General features: G+C 49.1%; 1 protein-coding gene across 1 annotated transcript in view; it reads left to right on the top strand.

Annotated features, from left to right (window-relative positions):
- The first annotated feature begins 2,489 nt into the window (after positions 1 to 2,489).
- LOC127585042 (calcium-binding mitochondrial carrier protein SCaMC-1-like) overlaps positions 2,490 to 17,783 on the top strand; it is a 33,584-nt gene continuing 18,290 nt past the window's right edge. The window contains exons 1-3 of the mRNA XM_052042173.1: positions 2,490 to 2,934; positions 14,337 to 14,463; positions 17,362 to 17,449. Coding sequence (XP_051898133.1) covers positions 2,737 to 2,934; positions 14,337 to 14,463; positions 17,362 to 17,449 — 413 coding nt within the window. The 5' untranslated portion in view covers positions 2,490 to 2,736. The remainder of the gene's footprint in view (positions 2,935 to 14,336; positions 14,464 to 17,361; positions 17,450 to 17,783) is intronic.

Raw genomic sequence — 17,783 nt, 5'->3', positions numbered from 1 at the left:
CACACACACACACACCCTTTTTCTCACGAAGATGGACACACACAGTCACATGCGCTCATTATTTCTCATACAGTCTCTTTGACACACACACTCTCTCACATGCACATAAAACCACAGACAAATGTCATCACTCACACACACAAACCTCCTCTCTCTTTGTCACATATATACACCCTCTCTCTCACTACACAGAGACAGATATGTCCACTCTGACGTGCACATACACTCCACTCTTGTACAGACAACACCCATTCCCTCTACCACACAAATTCACACATGGACTCTCTCTTTCACACATACACATCCTCTCTAGCACACAGTATTCTCTCTCACACACAACCTCCCCTTCACACACCTATGCTCATGCACACGCATGTCTCTCACACAGTCTTCTCTCACTCACTCATACAGTAACTCTTTCTTACACGCAACCTCTTTCTCACACACACATACACTACAAACATCTCTCACAGAGATTCTCTCATGCTCTCACCTGCACCTCATACACACTGTCTCTCCCTCTGACACACACAAACACATACCAGCCGCCTCATACACACCCTCTCCCTTGCACACAGACACACACCTTCCTTGCTCATACACTTCCTCTCTCTCACAGACACAACCCCTTCTCAAGGTCAGGTCGAGTGTTTATCGTCGTAGGCATGCATACACAGGGAAGAAATGCCATGAAAATTAGCTTTTTGCAGTAGCAGCAGAGTACATTATAAACATGACAAACATAAGTTAACATAAACTTAAATTAACATAAATTACACATAACCTACACAACAAAATGGACATAACAACACAGTTACAGGTTGAGAGAGAGAAAAATAAATACAGTCCAAGGTAGTGTTAGAGTTTTTCAGGTCAGTTCAAGAACCTGATGGCAGTGGGGAAGAAGCTGTTGTTGAACCTTGAGGTGTGGGTCTTCATGGCAGCATCGAGAAGAGGGCATGACCCGGATGGTGGGGGTCCCTGATGACAGATGTCGCCTTCCCGGGACATCGCCTCTCGTGGATGTCCTCGATGGTGCGGAGAGCTGTACCCGTGATGGAACTGCCTCTCTTCCACATGCTTACATACCCACACACATGTACACAGACACGGCCTCTCTCCTGGGATTACTTGCCAATGTGGCATTTACTCACGGTTGCCGAACTGTGTTGAGTGAGCCCATAAAACCTGGATGGATCCAGTAATGTGTTCCATCAGTATGCCTTCTTCTCTTTGGTTGTGTTGATCCTTATTGGTTCAATAACCCAGGAGTTGGGCAGCGTTCCTAATGTTTAGCCCATCCCAAAAACCTGCAGCTGCTGGAAATCTGATTGGCTCGTTTCCTTCCCTAAGAGTGCACAGTTGTGCAGTGGGTGGTACTGCTGCCTCACAGCTCCAGCAATCTGGATTCGATCCTGACCTCAGGTGCTGTCTGTGTGGAGTTTGAACGTTCTCCCTGTGACCTTGTGCATTTCCTCCGGGTTCTCAGGTTTCCAAGCAGCCAGCAGAATCAAAGACCCCACCCACCCGGGTCATCTCTCCTGTTCCATCAGGTAGAAGATACAGCAGCCTGAGGGCATGTACCACCAGACTTAAGGACAGCTTCTATCCTACTGTGATAAGACTATTGAATGGTTCCCTTATATGATGAGATGGACTCTGACCTCAAGATCTACCTTGTTGTGACCTTGCACCTTATTGCACTGCACTTTCTCTGTAGCTGTGACACTTTACTCTGTACTGTTATTGTTTTTACCTGTACTACATCAATGCACTCTGTACTAACTCAATGTAACTGCACTGTGTAATGAATTGACCTGTACGACTGGTATGCAAGACAAGTTTTCCACTGTACCTCGGTACAAGTGATAATAATAAACCAATACCAATACATTCCAAACATGTGCAGGTTGGTGAGTCAAGTTTCCTTGTACGTTAACCCTTGATGGTTGGTTGAAGAATTGGGGAACAATTGATAGGCATGTGTGAGAGAGAATAGGTTAGAGGGAAATAAGTGGAGTGGGAAAGCTCTGAGAGTTGGCAAAGACTCGATGGGCCAAATGGACTCCTTCAGCATTGTAGGAAAACGCCGAACTTCTCTTCCTGCCCCTTTTATTCTCCCAGCTCAGACTGCTTCCCCTTCCCCCTGATCTCTCTCCTTCCCCCTTTTCCCACAGCCCTGCCCACCCTGAACCCCTTTCCTTTTTAAGGTGAAGGGTTGCAGAGGATGAGTCCATTCGGCCCATTGTGGCTGTGCTGGATGGTTCCCTCCTGTGCAGTACCACAACCTGCCTTTTCTCTCCAACAGTCCACTCAACGACCCTCTCCTGTCTCTATTTCGACAGCAAAGCTCTCAGCATCTCTCAGGCTCCCCGTAAAAGGATATTCCATCGGTCGTTAGTAACCGAGGTCGGAGGTGACATAAAACAACAGATTTAGCTTTCATCTCTCTCTCTCTCTCTCTCTCGCTCGCTGTACAGCAGCAGCTTCCTCCTTCAGACCTTGGTGGGAGCTGCTTGCGGACTGCAGACGGGGTTTGAGAGGAGAGGGCTGTTGGACAGAGAGAGGGAGGGCGGTAACATCGGACACCGATAATGTCTCCCAGGACTCAGGAGACCTGTTACTCCTGTGGCACCTCACCGCAGCTCTCCCAGCGACACCTCGACACTTCCTCGGCAGCCGGGGCTGCGAGTGGCGCCAGCAGAGTGCATGTGTAGCCGGCTGTAGTCTGCGGAAATGGGGAAGCATTTCTGGAGTTGGAGAGCAACGCTGGCAGAAGGTGTGGGAGAGGACGAGGGAGAGAGCGAGAGGGAGAAGAAATGGGCTGAGCTCTTTCAGCGGTTTGACACAAATAAGGATGGTCAAGTGGATATAAAGGAGCTGGGAGAAGGCCTGAGATCCATGGGCATATTGATCGAAGGCAACACTGAGCAGGCACGGTATTTTTCATCTAATGATTGCTTTCTTTGTTCCGGATTTAGACGTTCAGCTGAATCCAACCGGTTTTATTGGCCCTGTTTCCTGGAACAGCCGTTTCACGCCGGGCTGGTGGGCGGTCTGCACCACACCGTCGCCCGGGGTGCTGCTGTCTGAGGGGGAGCTCCGACAGTAACTGGTGGGAGCCGAGATGGGCTCCGGACTTGGTACAGTGCTCTCTGGTGCTGTCTCTTCCTGTCTCACATACGGAACAACCCAGGATGAACTGAGCTCACTGAGGTCAGCCAGCACATGACTAGGAGTTCTGTTACACACACAAGACACTCGGTGCTGGGACAGTTGTGTTACACACACAGTCAGTGTTGGGACAGTCGTGTTACACACACTGTCAGTGCTGGGACAGTCGTGTTACACACACTGTCAGTGCTGGGACAGTCGTGTTACACACACTGTCAGTGCTGGGACAGTCGTGTTACACACACAGTCAGTACTGGGACAGTCGTGTTACACACACAGTCAGTGTTGGGACAGTCGTGTTACACACACTGTCAGTTCTGGGACAGTCGTGTTACACACACAGTCAGTGCTGGGACAGTTGTGTTATGTGTCAGTGCTAGGACGTGTTACACACACAGTCAGTGCTTGGACAGTTGTGTTACACACGCTGTCAGTGCTAGGACAGGTGTTACACACAGTCAGTGCTTGGACAGTCGTGTTACACACACAGTCAGTGCTGGGACAGTCGTGTTACACACACAGTCAGTGCTGGGACAGTCGTGTTACACACACAGTCAGTGTTGGGACAGTCGTGTTACACACACTGTCAGTGCTGGGACAGTCGTGTTACACACACAGTCAGTGCTGGGACAGTCGTGTTACACACACAGTCAGTGCTGGGACAGTCGTGTTACACACACAGTCAGTGCTGGGACAGTCGTGTTACACACACTGTCAGTTCTGGGACAGTCGTGTTACACACACAGTCAGTGCTGGGACAGTTGTGTTATGTGTCAGTGCTAGGACGTGTTACACACACAGTCAGTGCTTGGACAGTTGTGTTACACACGCTGTCAGTGCTAGGACAGGTGTTACACACACAGTCAGTGCTTGGACAGTTGTGTTACACACACAGTCAGTACTGGGACAGTTGTGTTACACAGGCACGGTGCTGGGACAGTTGTGTTACACACGGTCAGTGCTGGGTCACACTGTCCTACTACATACAGTTAATGCTGGATTTGTTACACATGGTCAGTGCTGGGACATCCAGTCCCTTTTCCACACAGAGTCAGCAATGGGTCTGTCAGACAGATCTGATTTAAACATTTGTCAAGGTCCAGCTAATTAAGGGGTTGAATCCCCAGCTTTGTTCAGTGGCCACCATTCTGGATCCTTCCCCAGTGTTTGACATCCTGCACTTGTTGTACAGAACTCTCCTCCACCTAAGTGTTAGAAAGAGTGAAGCCCTCGCCTCCCATTCCTGTCACAGACTCCATACACAACCACTGCCTACACTCATGTCCCTGACAACTGCATGACTCACATCCTTGCTTCTCTGACCTCGAGTTTTAGGTTATTTATCTGTGCCATTGCTAAATTGCCATCATTCCAGCTCCGTAACATCACCTGACTTCACTTCTGGCCAACCTCCATTGTTCTCCTGCCCCTGAACAGTAGGCACCCCAATCTCTGCTGCCCAAGCTTCACTCGCTAGGTTAAAGGTGCAATAAAAATGTGGGTCATTGACAGATGCTGGAGATCTCTTGAGTTGTGGATGGCGTGGCTGGATCATCAATGCACTGTGACCTCTCAGCCCACATCTTTCCAATAGATAAACAATGCGAGAGACGCTCCACGCTAATAGCTTTGGGATTAGGGTTTTGCTGACTTTAACACAGTAGGTGTTAAGAGTGCTTGCTGAACACAGACTGGTTTAAGAGGAAAATGGGGTCTTCAGTTGAATAAAATTTCTAAATGCTGGGCCTCAATTAGGTGGGACTCCACCTTCACACTATAGGAAGTCCTTGCTGAGGGAAAAGGTGTCGATGGAGTATGTAGAGAGAGGCACATCTCGATCCCACTGTGTGGCCATTGACTTATGAAGCAGCACTCTGGCTGGAGGGCTGCGTCTCCCTCGGGCTGGGTTTTCCTGTCCTGTGTGTTCTGGGCTCTCTGACTGTTCTTTCCCTCTGCACCACTCACCGTACTATCAGCCCAGGTGTGGAACGTTCGTGACTGTCCCCTGACCCTGGGCTCCAGCAGTGCTCTTCCCCTTTATAATTGGGGACAATTTCCATATTTCCTATAATGTAGAAGGAGGCCTACCAGGTCAATGCTGGCTCAAGGCATAAGGCAATCCCATTCCTCCACTAATCTTCCACACTCTCCACATTCTCATCAACTCCCCCAAATTCTACCACACACCTGCAGGTTAGGGGCAATGTACGGTGGTTAATTAATTACCAAACTGCACATCTTTGGGATGTAGGAGGAAACCTAGGTGGGTCACAGGGAGAACGTGCAAACTCCACTTAGACAGCAACTGAGGTCAGGATTGAACCTGGGTCTCTGGTTCTGTGAGGCACTGGCACTACCCGCTGCATCACTACGCTGCCCAAAGCAATGATGCTTGACCTTTGCTGAGAGGCCAGGCTCCAGATGAGTTCTTGGGAACTGCTTCTCGTTGTGGTGGGAGGCTTGGAGAGGAGTTAACGTGCCCTGAGAGACCTGCCCACCTCAGCACACTGTGGCTCAGGCGAATGTTTATTCATCTCCAAGTCAGAGGGTTGCAGGCTCAACTCCCACAGCAGAGACTCAAGGACAAACATTGGAGCTGATGTTGTCAGGGTGGTTCTGAGGGAATGCTTCCATCTGTGGGGCAGGACTGGCAGAACATTGGTGAGGTTCTGGGGTATTGGGAGGGACAGGGCTGTGGTAGTGCTGCTGTCTTGGAGGAATGTTACCAAGAGAGCACCCACACGGTTGCCAGGGCAGCACTGATGGAGATCTGCACTGTTGGAGGGGTTAAGCTCTGGACTGATGGAATCAGGGGGCAGTATCTTGAGGAGTCAACTGGACACTGTCAGAGGGGCAGTACTGAGGGAGTGCCGCACTGTCGGAGGGGCAGTACTGAGGGAGTGCTGCACTGTCAGAGAGGTAGTACTGAGAGGGAGCCACTCTGATGGAGGCAGTACTGAGGGAGGGGCAGTATTCCCTGAGAACAGTGTTGAATAATTATCTTTGATTATGTAGAGTTCTCTAGAATGGAAATTTGTGACCTGGGTGTGAGAGAGCCCTCCCTTGCATTGCCAGCTCCAGGTCTGTTTATCTGGCTGTAACTGTAAGGGAAGCAGTGTGCAGGAGCAGTGAGAATGTGAAAGGGTCCGGTGTTCATGTTGTTGTAATCCCCATGACTGGCACTGATGATGTTCACAGATGGAGAATCACTTTACATCCACTTTTAGCTGTGACCAGAGCTTGACTGAATGCAAACAATCCCAGCACTGCCTGCTTAGAAAGCTCGCTGACGTTTTGAAATGTCACACAGGCATATTGAGAGGGGCTAACCCACTAAATGGGCAGACAGTATAACTCTGGTCACACAGTAATGGCAGTGATCAGTCGGGGCCTCGTATCCGGTGTGTTGTCATGTTCAAGTGGCGGATTTGGTCCGCAAATTATTTTCTCTCAGCCCACCACTTCCCAGATCCACGGCTTTGCGTACTGGGGCTGGGCTGGGTTCCAGTAATTATCTTTTTGTACAGTGATGCAGCCAGTAGAGCCGTTGCCTCACAGCTCCAGTGGCCGAGGTTCAACCCTGACCTCTGGTGCTGTCTTTGTGGAGCTTGCACGTTCTAAATTTTGACAGCGTGGATTTCACCAGGGTGCCCCGGTTTCCTCCCAAATCCCAAAGCCGTGTGGGTTGGTAGGTCAATTAGCCACTGTAAATCGCTCCTGGTGTGTAGGGAGTTAATGGATGTGTGGGGAGAATAAAAAGCTGGAATTAGTGTTAATGGGTGTTTGATGGTCAGTATAGATCCAGTGGGTGGAAGGGCCTATTCCCATGCTGTATGACTCTTAGATTCTAAGGTGCATCGTTGCAACTTGTCGAGCAGCTGGTTGCTCAGATGTCGACTGATGGTACCGTCCCAGTATCAACTGTGAGATTCAGCCCCACTTCCTGTGGGAGAGAACACCTGTGCTTTTCCATGGGTTGTGACTTACAGAAGGGCATCGAGGGCCAGGTCTGCAAAGCAGCCATCATCTGTGTACTCCTACATGGGTGATCCTTGCCCTAGGATTCTGGAGAGGTTGTCCCAGTAATGTCTCTGGGGCATCAAGTGGGAAGATTGCTAGATAAATGGCGATGAAAACTAACACCACCAGCTTGAGGCAGTGACCCCCACACAGGGATTGGAGGCTGGATTATCTTCTCCCTGACAAGTTCTCCAGCCCCAGCCGCCCCACAGTCAATGATCCCCTGGTGCTCAGGGGAAACTGTGCCACAGCATGCAACAAGATGGGTGTGGGCGTCACACTGGGATCGGTTGGTCAACAAGGCAACCACATCCCCAATGAGCCTTGAGGAGAACCGTCTGCTCTCAAAGCTGAAGAAGAGGGAGGAAGGAGAGGAGGAGAATCCCTCTGGTAGCTGACCTGCGAGGAAACATCCGTGCCTTCTGCTGGCACATTTGTGGCCCTGGGATCGGACTCTGGAATCTTCTCAGGATATATAAATAAATATGTGGAAGCGATCATCCTCAGACTGAGGGATCATGGATAACAATGAGAGTGGAAGGACTCCATCTCTGATCAATGGCTTGGTGAGGAGGGTTGTTGATCAAACATGCTGGTGTCCCTTAGTTGGGCTTCGTCTTGCCCTCTCTGCCTTTCCTCTCCCTTTTCCCTTTTTTTCTTCATTTCCAAGAGCTGGACATCACTGGTAAGGCCAGCATTTATTGCTCACCCCTGATGGCCCTTAAGAAGATGGTGGTGAACTTCCTCCTTGAACCGTTGCAGTCCTTCTAGTGAAGCTGCTGTTGGGCAGGGAGTTCCAGTGATGAAGAAGAACTGGTGGTATATTTGAAAGTCACAATGGTGTGTAACCCACAGGGGAAGCTGCAGGTGGTGGGGTTCTGCTGTTCCTGCTGCCCTTGGTGGTAGAGGCTGTGGGGTTGGGAGGTGTTGAGCTTCTTGAGAGTTACAGGAGCTGCTCACATCCAGGCAAGTGGAGAGTATTCTACCACACTCCTGACTTGTGCCTCGTAGACGGTGGAAAGACCTTGGGGTGTCAGGAGGTGAATCAAGGTGTTTACGTGGCTCATGCAGTTGATGGTGACACCCAGGATATTGATGATGGGGGATTTACCAATGGTAGTCCCATTGAATGTCAGGTGGGTGCTTGGACTCTCTCTTGTTGAAGATGGTCATTGTCTGACACTTTGTGGCACCAATGTTATTTGCCACTTATCAGCCTGTGCCTGAACGTTATCTAGGTCTTGCTGAATACAGGCATGGCCTGCTTCAGCTGTTAAGTAGTTGCAAATGGAGCTGAGCATTGTGCAATCATTGGCAAACATTCCCATTTCTGTTCTCATGATGGAAGGAAGGTCATTGATGAAGCAGCTGAAGATGGTTGAGGCTAGGACACTGTCCTGAGGAATTCCCTACAGTGATGTGCCAGGGCTGGGCGATTGGCCTCTGACAACCGCAGCCATTTTCCTTTGTGCGAGGCATGTCTCCAACCACTGGTGTGTTCTCCTTTTGATGCACATTGACTTCAGTTTTACCAGGACTCAATGCCACACTCAGTTAGGAGTGATCTAAGGAGTGATCACTCTCTCACCCCTCCTCTGGGATTCAGCTCTTTGTCCGTATTTGTACCAAGGCCATGCTGAAGTCTGCAGCTGAGTGAAACCCAAACCGGTTCATTGATTATTGGTGAGCAAGTGCCTCTTGTGAGCATGACAAACCTGGGCAGTGTTGTAACTGTACTGGAACAGCTTATCTAGAGGCGTGGCTTGTTCCGGAGCACAGATCTTCAGCACAACAGCTAAGGTATTAACTGGCTCCACTTGCTTTGTTGTATCCAGTTCTCTCAGCTGTTCCTTGATCCATTATTCCCGGGATCTTATTCCCAGTTTCCACGCCTTTCCCCTCCCCCAAATTTGCCTCTCATCTCTCACTCATCCCACTTTCCCCATCCTCTCCCACACCCCTACTTCCCCCCTCAATGCTCTCATTCCCTCTGCCTCCAGCTCCTCAATGCATGCTGTACGTGAACCCTTCCCCACCCTCCTCCCACCGATCACCCTTCCCCAGTTCGGGAGGTCAGGCTGCCCTGTAATTGGGATGCATTTCCTCAGCCCTGATACATGAGCAACCCCATCAATCTCTGGGAATAAGAGAGCAACTCAGTTGTAACCACCCTGCATCCCCATTTCCTTAACAACTGTAGTCACCAGGGGTCACACGAAGGGTCATGAGGAGAATTTTCCGTTGTTCTCAATCTCACATTCACCCATCTCATACACTTTGCACTGGCAGGAATCCAACAGTGCAGGGACTGGGAGCTGGAAGTCCTCCCTGGAATCCTGAGCATCCACTTGGATGTACACCTCACCCAGTGCTGCCCTGGATTGTCAGCTATGGGGGGGCTTCACCCTGTCTAACCCTGGATCATGTCCTTGGAGAACCTCACTTAGTCCTGCCCTGGATCATTAGTCCTAGGGAGAAACACATAGTCCAGCTCTGAATTATCAGCTATGGGGGACTTTATATCCAGGCCAGCCCTGGATTGTCAGTCCAAGGGGGAAATATATAGTTCATTGTCAACCCTGGGAGACCTCAGCCACTCCTTCCCTGGAGTTTTCATCCTGCATCGCAACACCCAGTCCAGCCCTGATTGTCAGTCAGTGCAAGGCGGCACCATCCAGTGTAACCATGGATTGTCTCCATGGGGGCCATCACTCAGTGCTGCACTGCATTGTGCTTTAGCCTGGTGGAAATCCAGCATTAGTTTATGGTGGGACACATGTCCCCTGCTTGGCTGCCTCCTCCACACCCCCTATCTTGTCTCTCTCCACTTCTCGTTCACTGCACCACCATTCCTCACACCTGAACACACACTCTGCCAAATCAATGACAGACTTCACCCCACTCTCCCATCTCGCCCTACACACCCACTTCCTCCCTCAGTGTCCTTTCTCTCCCTCACATCGTCAGCCATGAAGAACTTGCTGTGCGTGTGGACTGAGCTCAGTGTTGAATTAATTCAAGACCTAATGTCCATATTATGTTTATTGGCATGTGACAGAGAATGGGCTACAGGAGAATAGGTAGGCAAATAGGATGAATGGGAATGCTCTGAGGGCCAGCATAGCCTCGATGGGCTGAATGGGGGGGGGAGGAAATATGAGAAATTGATGCAGGGTTTCGACCTAAAACATCGACAATTTATTTTACCCCACAGATGCTGCTCGACTCACTGAGTTCCTCCAGCAGATTGTTTGTTGCTCCAGGTTCCATGTTTCCATTTTAACAGAGGCAGGGGAGCCCTCAAATGGCACTCATGGTAATTGCAGCCAGTCTGATTGTGTCGGGAGCCCTTGTTCAGGCCTTTCACAGACGAGGACTTGCTTTAGAGAGCAGCAATCATTTTGTGAGATTAAAGTAAAGCTGCTGGTCCTGGAAATCTGAGAGGAAAGCTCAAAATGCTGTGATCTGTCAGTAAGACCTCAGCACTTAAAAGGAGGGAAAAACAAAGGTGGATCCTCTTGTCACGTCAGCTATAACTTAGGGGACAGCACCCAATTCAAGTACAGTGAGGTACAGGTAGAATGAAAAAATTGCTTGCAGCAGCATTGCAGGCACTAGGTACAGACAACACACAGAATAAAATTTTACATAAATTATACAAGACAGTGAATAAAGAGAGAAAAAAAGTATGCAAAAAGAAGACGAGTCCATGTTAGTGCAAGAGGTGATCCATTGTGTTCTATTGCTGAGGTAGGGTTAGGGTTGTGCAGGTCAGTTCAAGAGCCAGATGGTTGTAGGAAAGTAGCTGTTCCTGAACCTGGTGATGTGGGACTTCAGGCTTCTGTACCTCCTCTTGCCTCTGGTTCAGGAGGTTCTGGTCATGGCTTCAAATCAAACCTCCGGCGTGGTGCTGAGGGAGTGCTGCACTGTCAGAAAGGCTGTCTTTTGGAAGAGCTGTAAAATGCCCGTCCTGTTGAGGATACGGAAGATCGCATGACGCTGCTTTGTAGAAGAGCACGGGGAGTTGTCCCCAACATCCTGTGGCCAATATTTATCTCTCCACAAACTCCACAATCTGCTCATTTCCACACTGCTTCTGCTGGGAGTGAGCTGTGCAGAAACTGGCTGTCACATTTTCCACAGTACAACAGTGACATTGCCTCAGAAGTCCTTCATTGGCTGTGAGATGCTTTGAATCACCCGTGAAGGAAGATGAACAGTCAGTTTACAAACTTCAATAGAATCACTAGATCCTTGGGCAGTTTATTTCTCATACTTCCCCTTTCCCATTCAGCCCATTGATTCTATTGCTGGCCCTCAGAGCATTCCCATCCCATCCCATACTATTCCCCACTGATTTTCCTGTAGCCCATTCTCTGTCACATGCCCATTAACTGCCCCCACTGATTCTCCTGCCACCCATCTAGACTCGGGGCAATTTCCAACAGCCTGTTTGGGAAGCGGGAGAACCTGGAGCACCCAGAGAAAACCCATGAGGTGAAAGGGAGGTCATGCAAAGTCCACACAGAGAATACCAGTGGTCAGGATAGAACCCGGATCACTGGAGCTGTGCAGCAGCAGCTCTGCTTGTGGCACCATTGCCCCTTCCTGGTGACAGTGATGTGGCTGCACCCTGTATTCACTCAGCTGGGCTCTGAGAAATACTGATCAGTAACAGCTCAGAATGATGAGGGAGAAACTGGTAGATAAATGGAAGAGACAGCTAGACAAGCTCATTGGCGAAAGAAAGGTGGAATACCCTTCAACTGATTGATTTCAGGGGCCAAAGTTTGAAGGTCAAGAGTTGGAAGGGAAAAGCCATTGAGTATTACACATGAAGCAGGACTGTAGATGAAAAGGACTCCAGCCTGTGATTGCTGTTGCAGCTTGATCAGTGACTGCCTGAGATTGTGAGATGGCGAGACAAGTGTGGGGCCTGGACTGTGTGTGGAGGAGGCCAAGAGACCATCAGAGGGTGGTGACGTCAGAGACATCAGAGGGGGCAGGCACGGTAGTGTAGGGGCAGACACGGAAGTGTAGGGGCAGGCACGGTAGTGTAGTGGTTAGCGTAACGCTATTACAGCGCCAGTGACCTGGGTTCAATTCCCGCCACCATCTGTAAGGAGTTTGTACATTCTCCCCGTGGGTTTCCTCCGGGTGTTCTGGTTTCCTCCCACATTCCAAAGACATATGGGTTAGGAAGTTGTGGGCATGCTATGTTGGCACTGGGAGCGTGGTGACACTTGCAGTTCTGCCCCCAGAACACTCTACACAAAGGATGCATTTCACTGTGTGTTTCGATGTACATGTGACTAATAAAGAAATCTTGTCTTAAGGGAAGGTCAATCTCCAGCCATCTCAAGGCACCAGCACCCTGAGGTACCTCGGGTGGCAGAGTGGTGCAGCTAATTGAGCTGCTGCTTTACAACTCCAGAGACCTGGGCTCAATGCCCACCTCCAGTGCAGCCGTTGTGGAGTTTGCACGTTCTCCCTGTGACCTCGTGGGTTTCCCCCGGGGTGCTCTGGTCTCCTCCCACATCCCAAAAACATGCAGGATGGTTGGTTAATCAGCTCACTGTAGTTTGTCCCTGGTTTGCAGGCAAGTTGTCTAATTTGGGGTGGGGAGGGTGTTGATGGGAATGTGGAGAGTGTAGGTCACATGGAAAACTAGTGGAGGAATGGATTGGTCTGAGACCGCATAGGCTTGATGGACCAAGATGATCTCCTATGTCAGAAGGAAACATGAATCATGTGAGGGATGTGCAGCAGCACAGACTATTCAGCCTGTGAAATATTTTTAGGGGTAACTTTTGCACTTTGTGAAAAATACAAGCAACCGGTCACTGCTACACCTCATTGCCCAACACAAGGGAGAGATGGGATGGGTATTTCCTGCTGTGGGGATGTTGGGACTCGAGGAGGATGTGGGGCACGGTATCAGCCAAACCATACAGCAATAATTAACCTCCAGTTGACCTCAGGACCCGCGCAACACCAAGTTGTCTGAGTCTTAAATGGAACTTGCCTGGAGTGCAGCTCTTAGACAACAGAATCGGCGCCTTCCAGAGGTGGGGTGGGGGAGTTACGTGAACCAAAACACTGGGGGTAGGTGACAGGCATTCCATCATTTACAGAAGGGATGTGTTCCTTGAAAATGTTAATTAGATGAAACTTTGTAACTGGAAAGTCTGGGTGAAATGCATTCTGTGTATTTTGGGACAGTGTATTCCTATGTGCAGCATGCTATGCTTTTCATTAAGGCAGAAAATAGATTTGTAAATCAAAGACAAATACCCCAAAGGGTCAAAGGGGTCATAACAAAAATTTATAAATCAAACATTCACAAATTACCAGTGCAGCAACCAAATTACCTGGCTGATGTCTGCAGGCTTTGTTGACAACTACTGCAGCCGAGTAGGGTACGGTAGTGTCGTGGGTAAGTTATTGCACTAGGATTCAGAGGCCAGGACTATTGACTGGAGGGGCATAAGTTCAAATCCCACCACACAGCTGGGGAATATAAACTCATCCAATTGTATACATTTGGAATGAGAGATCTGGTGACCACAGAATTATTGGATTGTTATTAAAAATTACTGATCTGAGAAGAAAATCTGTCTTCCTTACACAGTGTGGACAAAGGTAGTACAGTGACACAGCGAGTAGAGCTGCTGCCTCACAGCTCCAGTGACCCAGGTTCGATCCTGACCCCTGGTGCTGTCTATGTGGAGTTTGCACATCCTCCCTGTGACCACGTGGGTTTCCTCCAGGTGCTCCAGTTTCCTCCCACATCCCAAAGACCTGCAGGTTGGTTGGTTAATTGGCCCCTGTGAATCGCCCTTACTATGTGGGTAAGTGGTAGAATCTGGAGGAACTTTAATGTGGGAGTGTGTAAGTAGGCGCACACTAGGCGGGCCGGTTTCTGCACCTCTATGATTATATGTGACTCCAGACCCACCAACGTGGATGACATGTACATGCCTCCTTAGTTCAGAGGCAATAAAGGATGGAAAATAAATGCTGGTATTTGCAAATGATTTAAAAGCATGGCTTGCTGGGTGTGAAATGTTCTGGATCCTTTCATAGAGATCAAACAAATCACTTGTGTCTCATTTCTCTCCTTCCCCCTTCTTTCCTCCCAGGAGATCCTTCGATCGGGGGACACTAATCAGGACGGACAGCTGAACCTGACTGAGTTCACTGAGTACTTGCGGCAACATGAGAGGAAGCTGAAGCTGATGTTTAAGAGCCTTGACCAGAACAATGACGGTATTTGTGACATCAACCGCTCTTAATAGCTCCATTTAACCATAGTCAGAGAGAGATCCAGCACAGAACCAGGCCCTTTGGCCCACTGAGTCTATTCTGACCATCAGCCATCTACACTAATCCCATTTCGTTATTCCCACATGCCCGTCAATTTCCCGTCATCCCAACTCTCTTACCACCCACCTACACTAGGGGCAATTTACAGCAGCCAATTAACCCACTGACCTGCACGTCTTTGGGATGTGGGAGGAAACTGGAGCATCCGGGGGAAACCCACACGGTCAAAGGGAGAACGTGCAATGTCCACAGAGCCAAGGTCATGATTGAACCTGGGTCTCTGCACTACCTGCTGTGCTGCCCTGATACCCAACCACCCTCCTCCTGTTCTTTCCCCAAACACACAATATTTTCCTTTTTCAAGTATTTACCGATAGAGGACATAAGAAACAGAAGAATTGGCAAGGTTCCAGGCCCATTTGACCAATCAGTGAGGTCATGGCTTATCACATCTTGGTCTCAGATACTAGATTTTCCTTATTGAATCTGATTCTGCTTTCAAACCCCTTCCTAAAAATTCATTCTGGACATCGGGACAGCGTTAAATGCCCAAGACTAACTGTCCCCAGCAATATTAATTTGCCTTCTTGAATGGCTTCTGTCCTTGTGGTGAAGATGTTTCCACAGTGCTGTTTGGTGTGGAGTCCAGGATTTACCCCGAGCAATGATGAAGGAACAGCACAATATTTCCAGTACAACACACACAAAATGCTGGAGGAACTCAGCGGGTCAGGCAGCATAGATGGAGGGAAATGCACAGTGGACATTTTGGGCTGAGACCCTTCATCGGTCTCAGTAGTTGAGTTCCTGAGTTCCTCCAGCATTTTGTGTGTGTTGCTCCAGATTTCCAGCATCTGCAGTCTCCCTTGTGTCACAATATTCACAGTGGTATGTGACTTGTAGGGGAACCTAGAGGTGGTGGTGTTCCCACGAGAGCCCAAGAAACAGGAGCAGGAATGGGCCAAGTGGCCTCTCGATCCCACTCTGCCATTCAATAAGATGATGACTGCTGTGACTGTTGGTCTCAGCTCCACTTTCTGCCTGTTTCCCATAACCCTTGATTGTCCTGTCGTCAAAATGTTGCTCTCCCTCAACCTTGAACACTAAGGTAGAGAATTCCAGATTCACAGCCCTCTGAGAGAAGAAATTCCTCTTCATCTTGGTTTTAAAAGAATGGACTTTCATTCTGGGACGATGCCCTCAGTGTCAAGAGTCCTCTACCAGAGTGAACATCCTCACAGCATCAACCCACTTGAAATCTTACTGCACAAAGATCCCCTCTCATTCTTGTAAGCCCCAAAGAGTAGGGGCGCATTTCCTTGTAGGAGTTTAAACCCCTTTATCCATAAATTCAATCGAGTGAACCCTGTCTCCAATGCAAGTACATCCTTCCTTAACTAAGGTCAAACCTATACGCAATACCCCAAGTATGGTCTTGGCAAAGCTTTGTGCAATTGTAGCAAGACTTTCTGAGTTTTCGTACTCCATAGTCTTTGCAATAAAGGTCACATCACACTTGCCTTCCGAGATAGAACATAGTACAGCGCAGGAACAGACCTTTCGGGCCACGTGTTGTGCCGAACTAATTAAATTAGTAATCAAATGCCCTACTAAACTAATCCCTTCTGCCTACACAATGTCCATATCCCTCCATTCCTGCACATTCATGTGCCTGTCTAAGAGCCTCTTGAATGTCTCTATCGTATCTGCCTCCACCACCTCCCCTGGCAGCACATTCTAGGCACCCACCACTCTGTGTAAAAAAACTCACCCTGCACATCTCCTCTGAACTTATCCCCTCTCACCTTAAATGCATGCCCTCTGGTATTAGACATTTCAACCTTGGGGAAAAAGATACCGGCTGCCTACTCTATCTATGCCTCTCATAATCTTATAAACCTCTGTCAGATCTCCCTTCAGCTTCCCCCGCTCCAGAGAAAACAACCCAAGTTTGTCCAATCTCCAGATACTTGCTGTGTTCCAAGGTGTCTGCTGCCCTGTGCTTCTGGGCAACAGAGGTAACTTGTTTTCACTCCATTTGGATGGAGCGGGCTAAGATGGGCTGAATGGCCTCCCTATATTTATCCTGGCTTCCCACCAGCTCTGTTTCAACTTCAAAGTGTGCCAGGGATGGATAAAGAGGTTCAGGGCAAAGTATTAGCCAGGAAACACTATGCCAACTGAAAGAGCTTGTGGGGTATGATGGATCAATGGTTAAGATAATGATCCAATAAGGTAATGGCCAGAACTAATGATTTGGAGGCATGAGTTCAAATCCCACAGCAGCAGCTGGGGAATTGAAATGCCCCACAGCTCCAGGAAGTAAGGTTCGATCCTGACCTCCGGTACTGTCTGTGTGGAGTTGACCATGTGGGTTCCTCTGGGCGCTCCAGTTTCCTCCCACATGGTAAGTTAATTGGCTGCTGTGAATTGCCCCTCGGATGGGTAGGTGGTTGAATCAGGTGGGGGATGATGGGCAAGTGAGAGAGAATAGGTTACAGGGAAATAAGTTGGAGAATGGGACTGTTGGGATTACTCTGAGAGCCAGAATAGACTTGTTGGGCCTCCTATATTAAAAGAAAATATTAATAATCATCAGTAATGGTAACCATGAATTGTTGTAAGGACCCTCTGGTTCACTGAAACTCATCAGGAAAGGAAATTTGCTCTTCTTGCCCAATCTGACCCATATGTGGCAATGGAGTGACTCTTAACTGATCTTAGTTTGGGATATTTAAGGAAGGCATGCTGGGAATGAATTAAACGAAAAGGACTGGAAACACTTCCCGCTCGGCCTGATCGAGCCTCTCTTTTCTTTGTTGTTGCGGTGCCTTCAACCAGGTGAAATCGACGCCTTTGAGATTCAGCAGGCTCTGTTGAACCTCGGCATTACGATCACTCTCCAGCAAGCTGAGAAGATCTTGCTCAGGTAAGATGCAGTGAACCAGGGATCATGATGAAGTGTTCTCCCCATTCCATCTCGGACAATGGGGGCTGTGGCTGGGGAACCGTTACCCCCGGCTTGTACCCTCCCCATTCCCACCCCTAACATAGACCAACTCACCATCATCCTTCTCAACATCTCCCACCAGCAGTGATAGAAATGGCCAGTGATGTTGGACAGGCATACATCCCCTGCCTCTTTTCCACCAGTAGCTGTAAAAACTTCTATACCCAACGAAGAGAACAGACAATTTTGTATTCCATCTGAAAAGGAGCACCTCTGGCGGTGCAGCACTCCCTCAGTACTGCCCAACTGATGG

This window comes from Pristis pectinata, chromosome 31 (assembly GCF_009764475.1).
Source record: "Pristis pectinata isolate sPriPec2 chromosome 31, sPriPec2.1.pri, whole genome shotgun sequence".
NCBI classification, from domain to species: domain Eukaryota; kingdom Metazoa; phylum Chordata; class Chondrichthyes; order Rhinopristiformes; family Pristidae; genus Pristis; species Pristis pectinata.
This window is presented reverse-complemented; position numbering and strand designations above follow the sequence as displayed.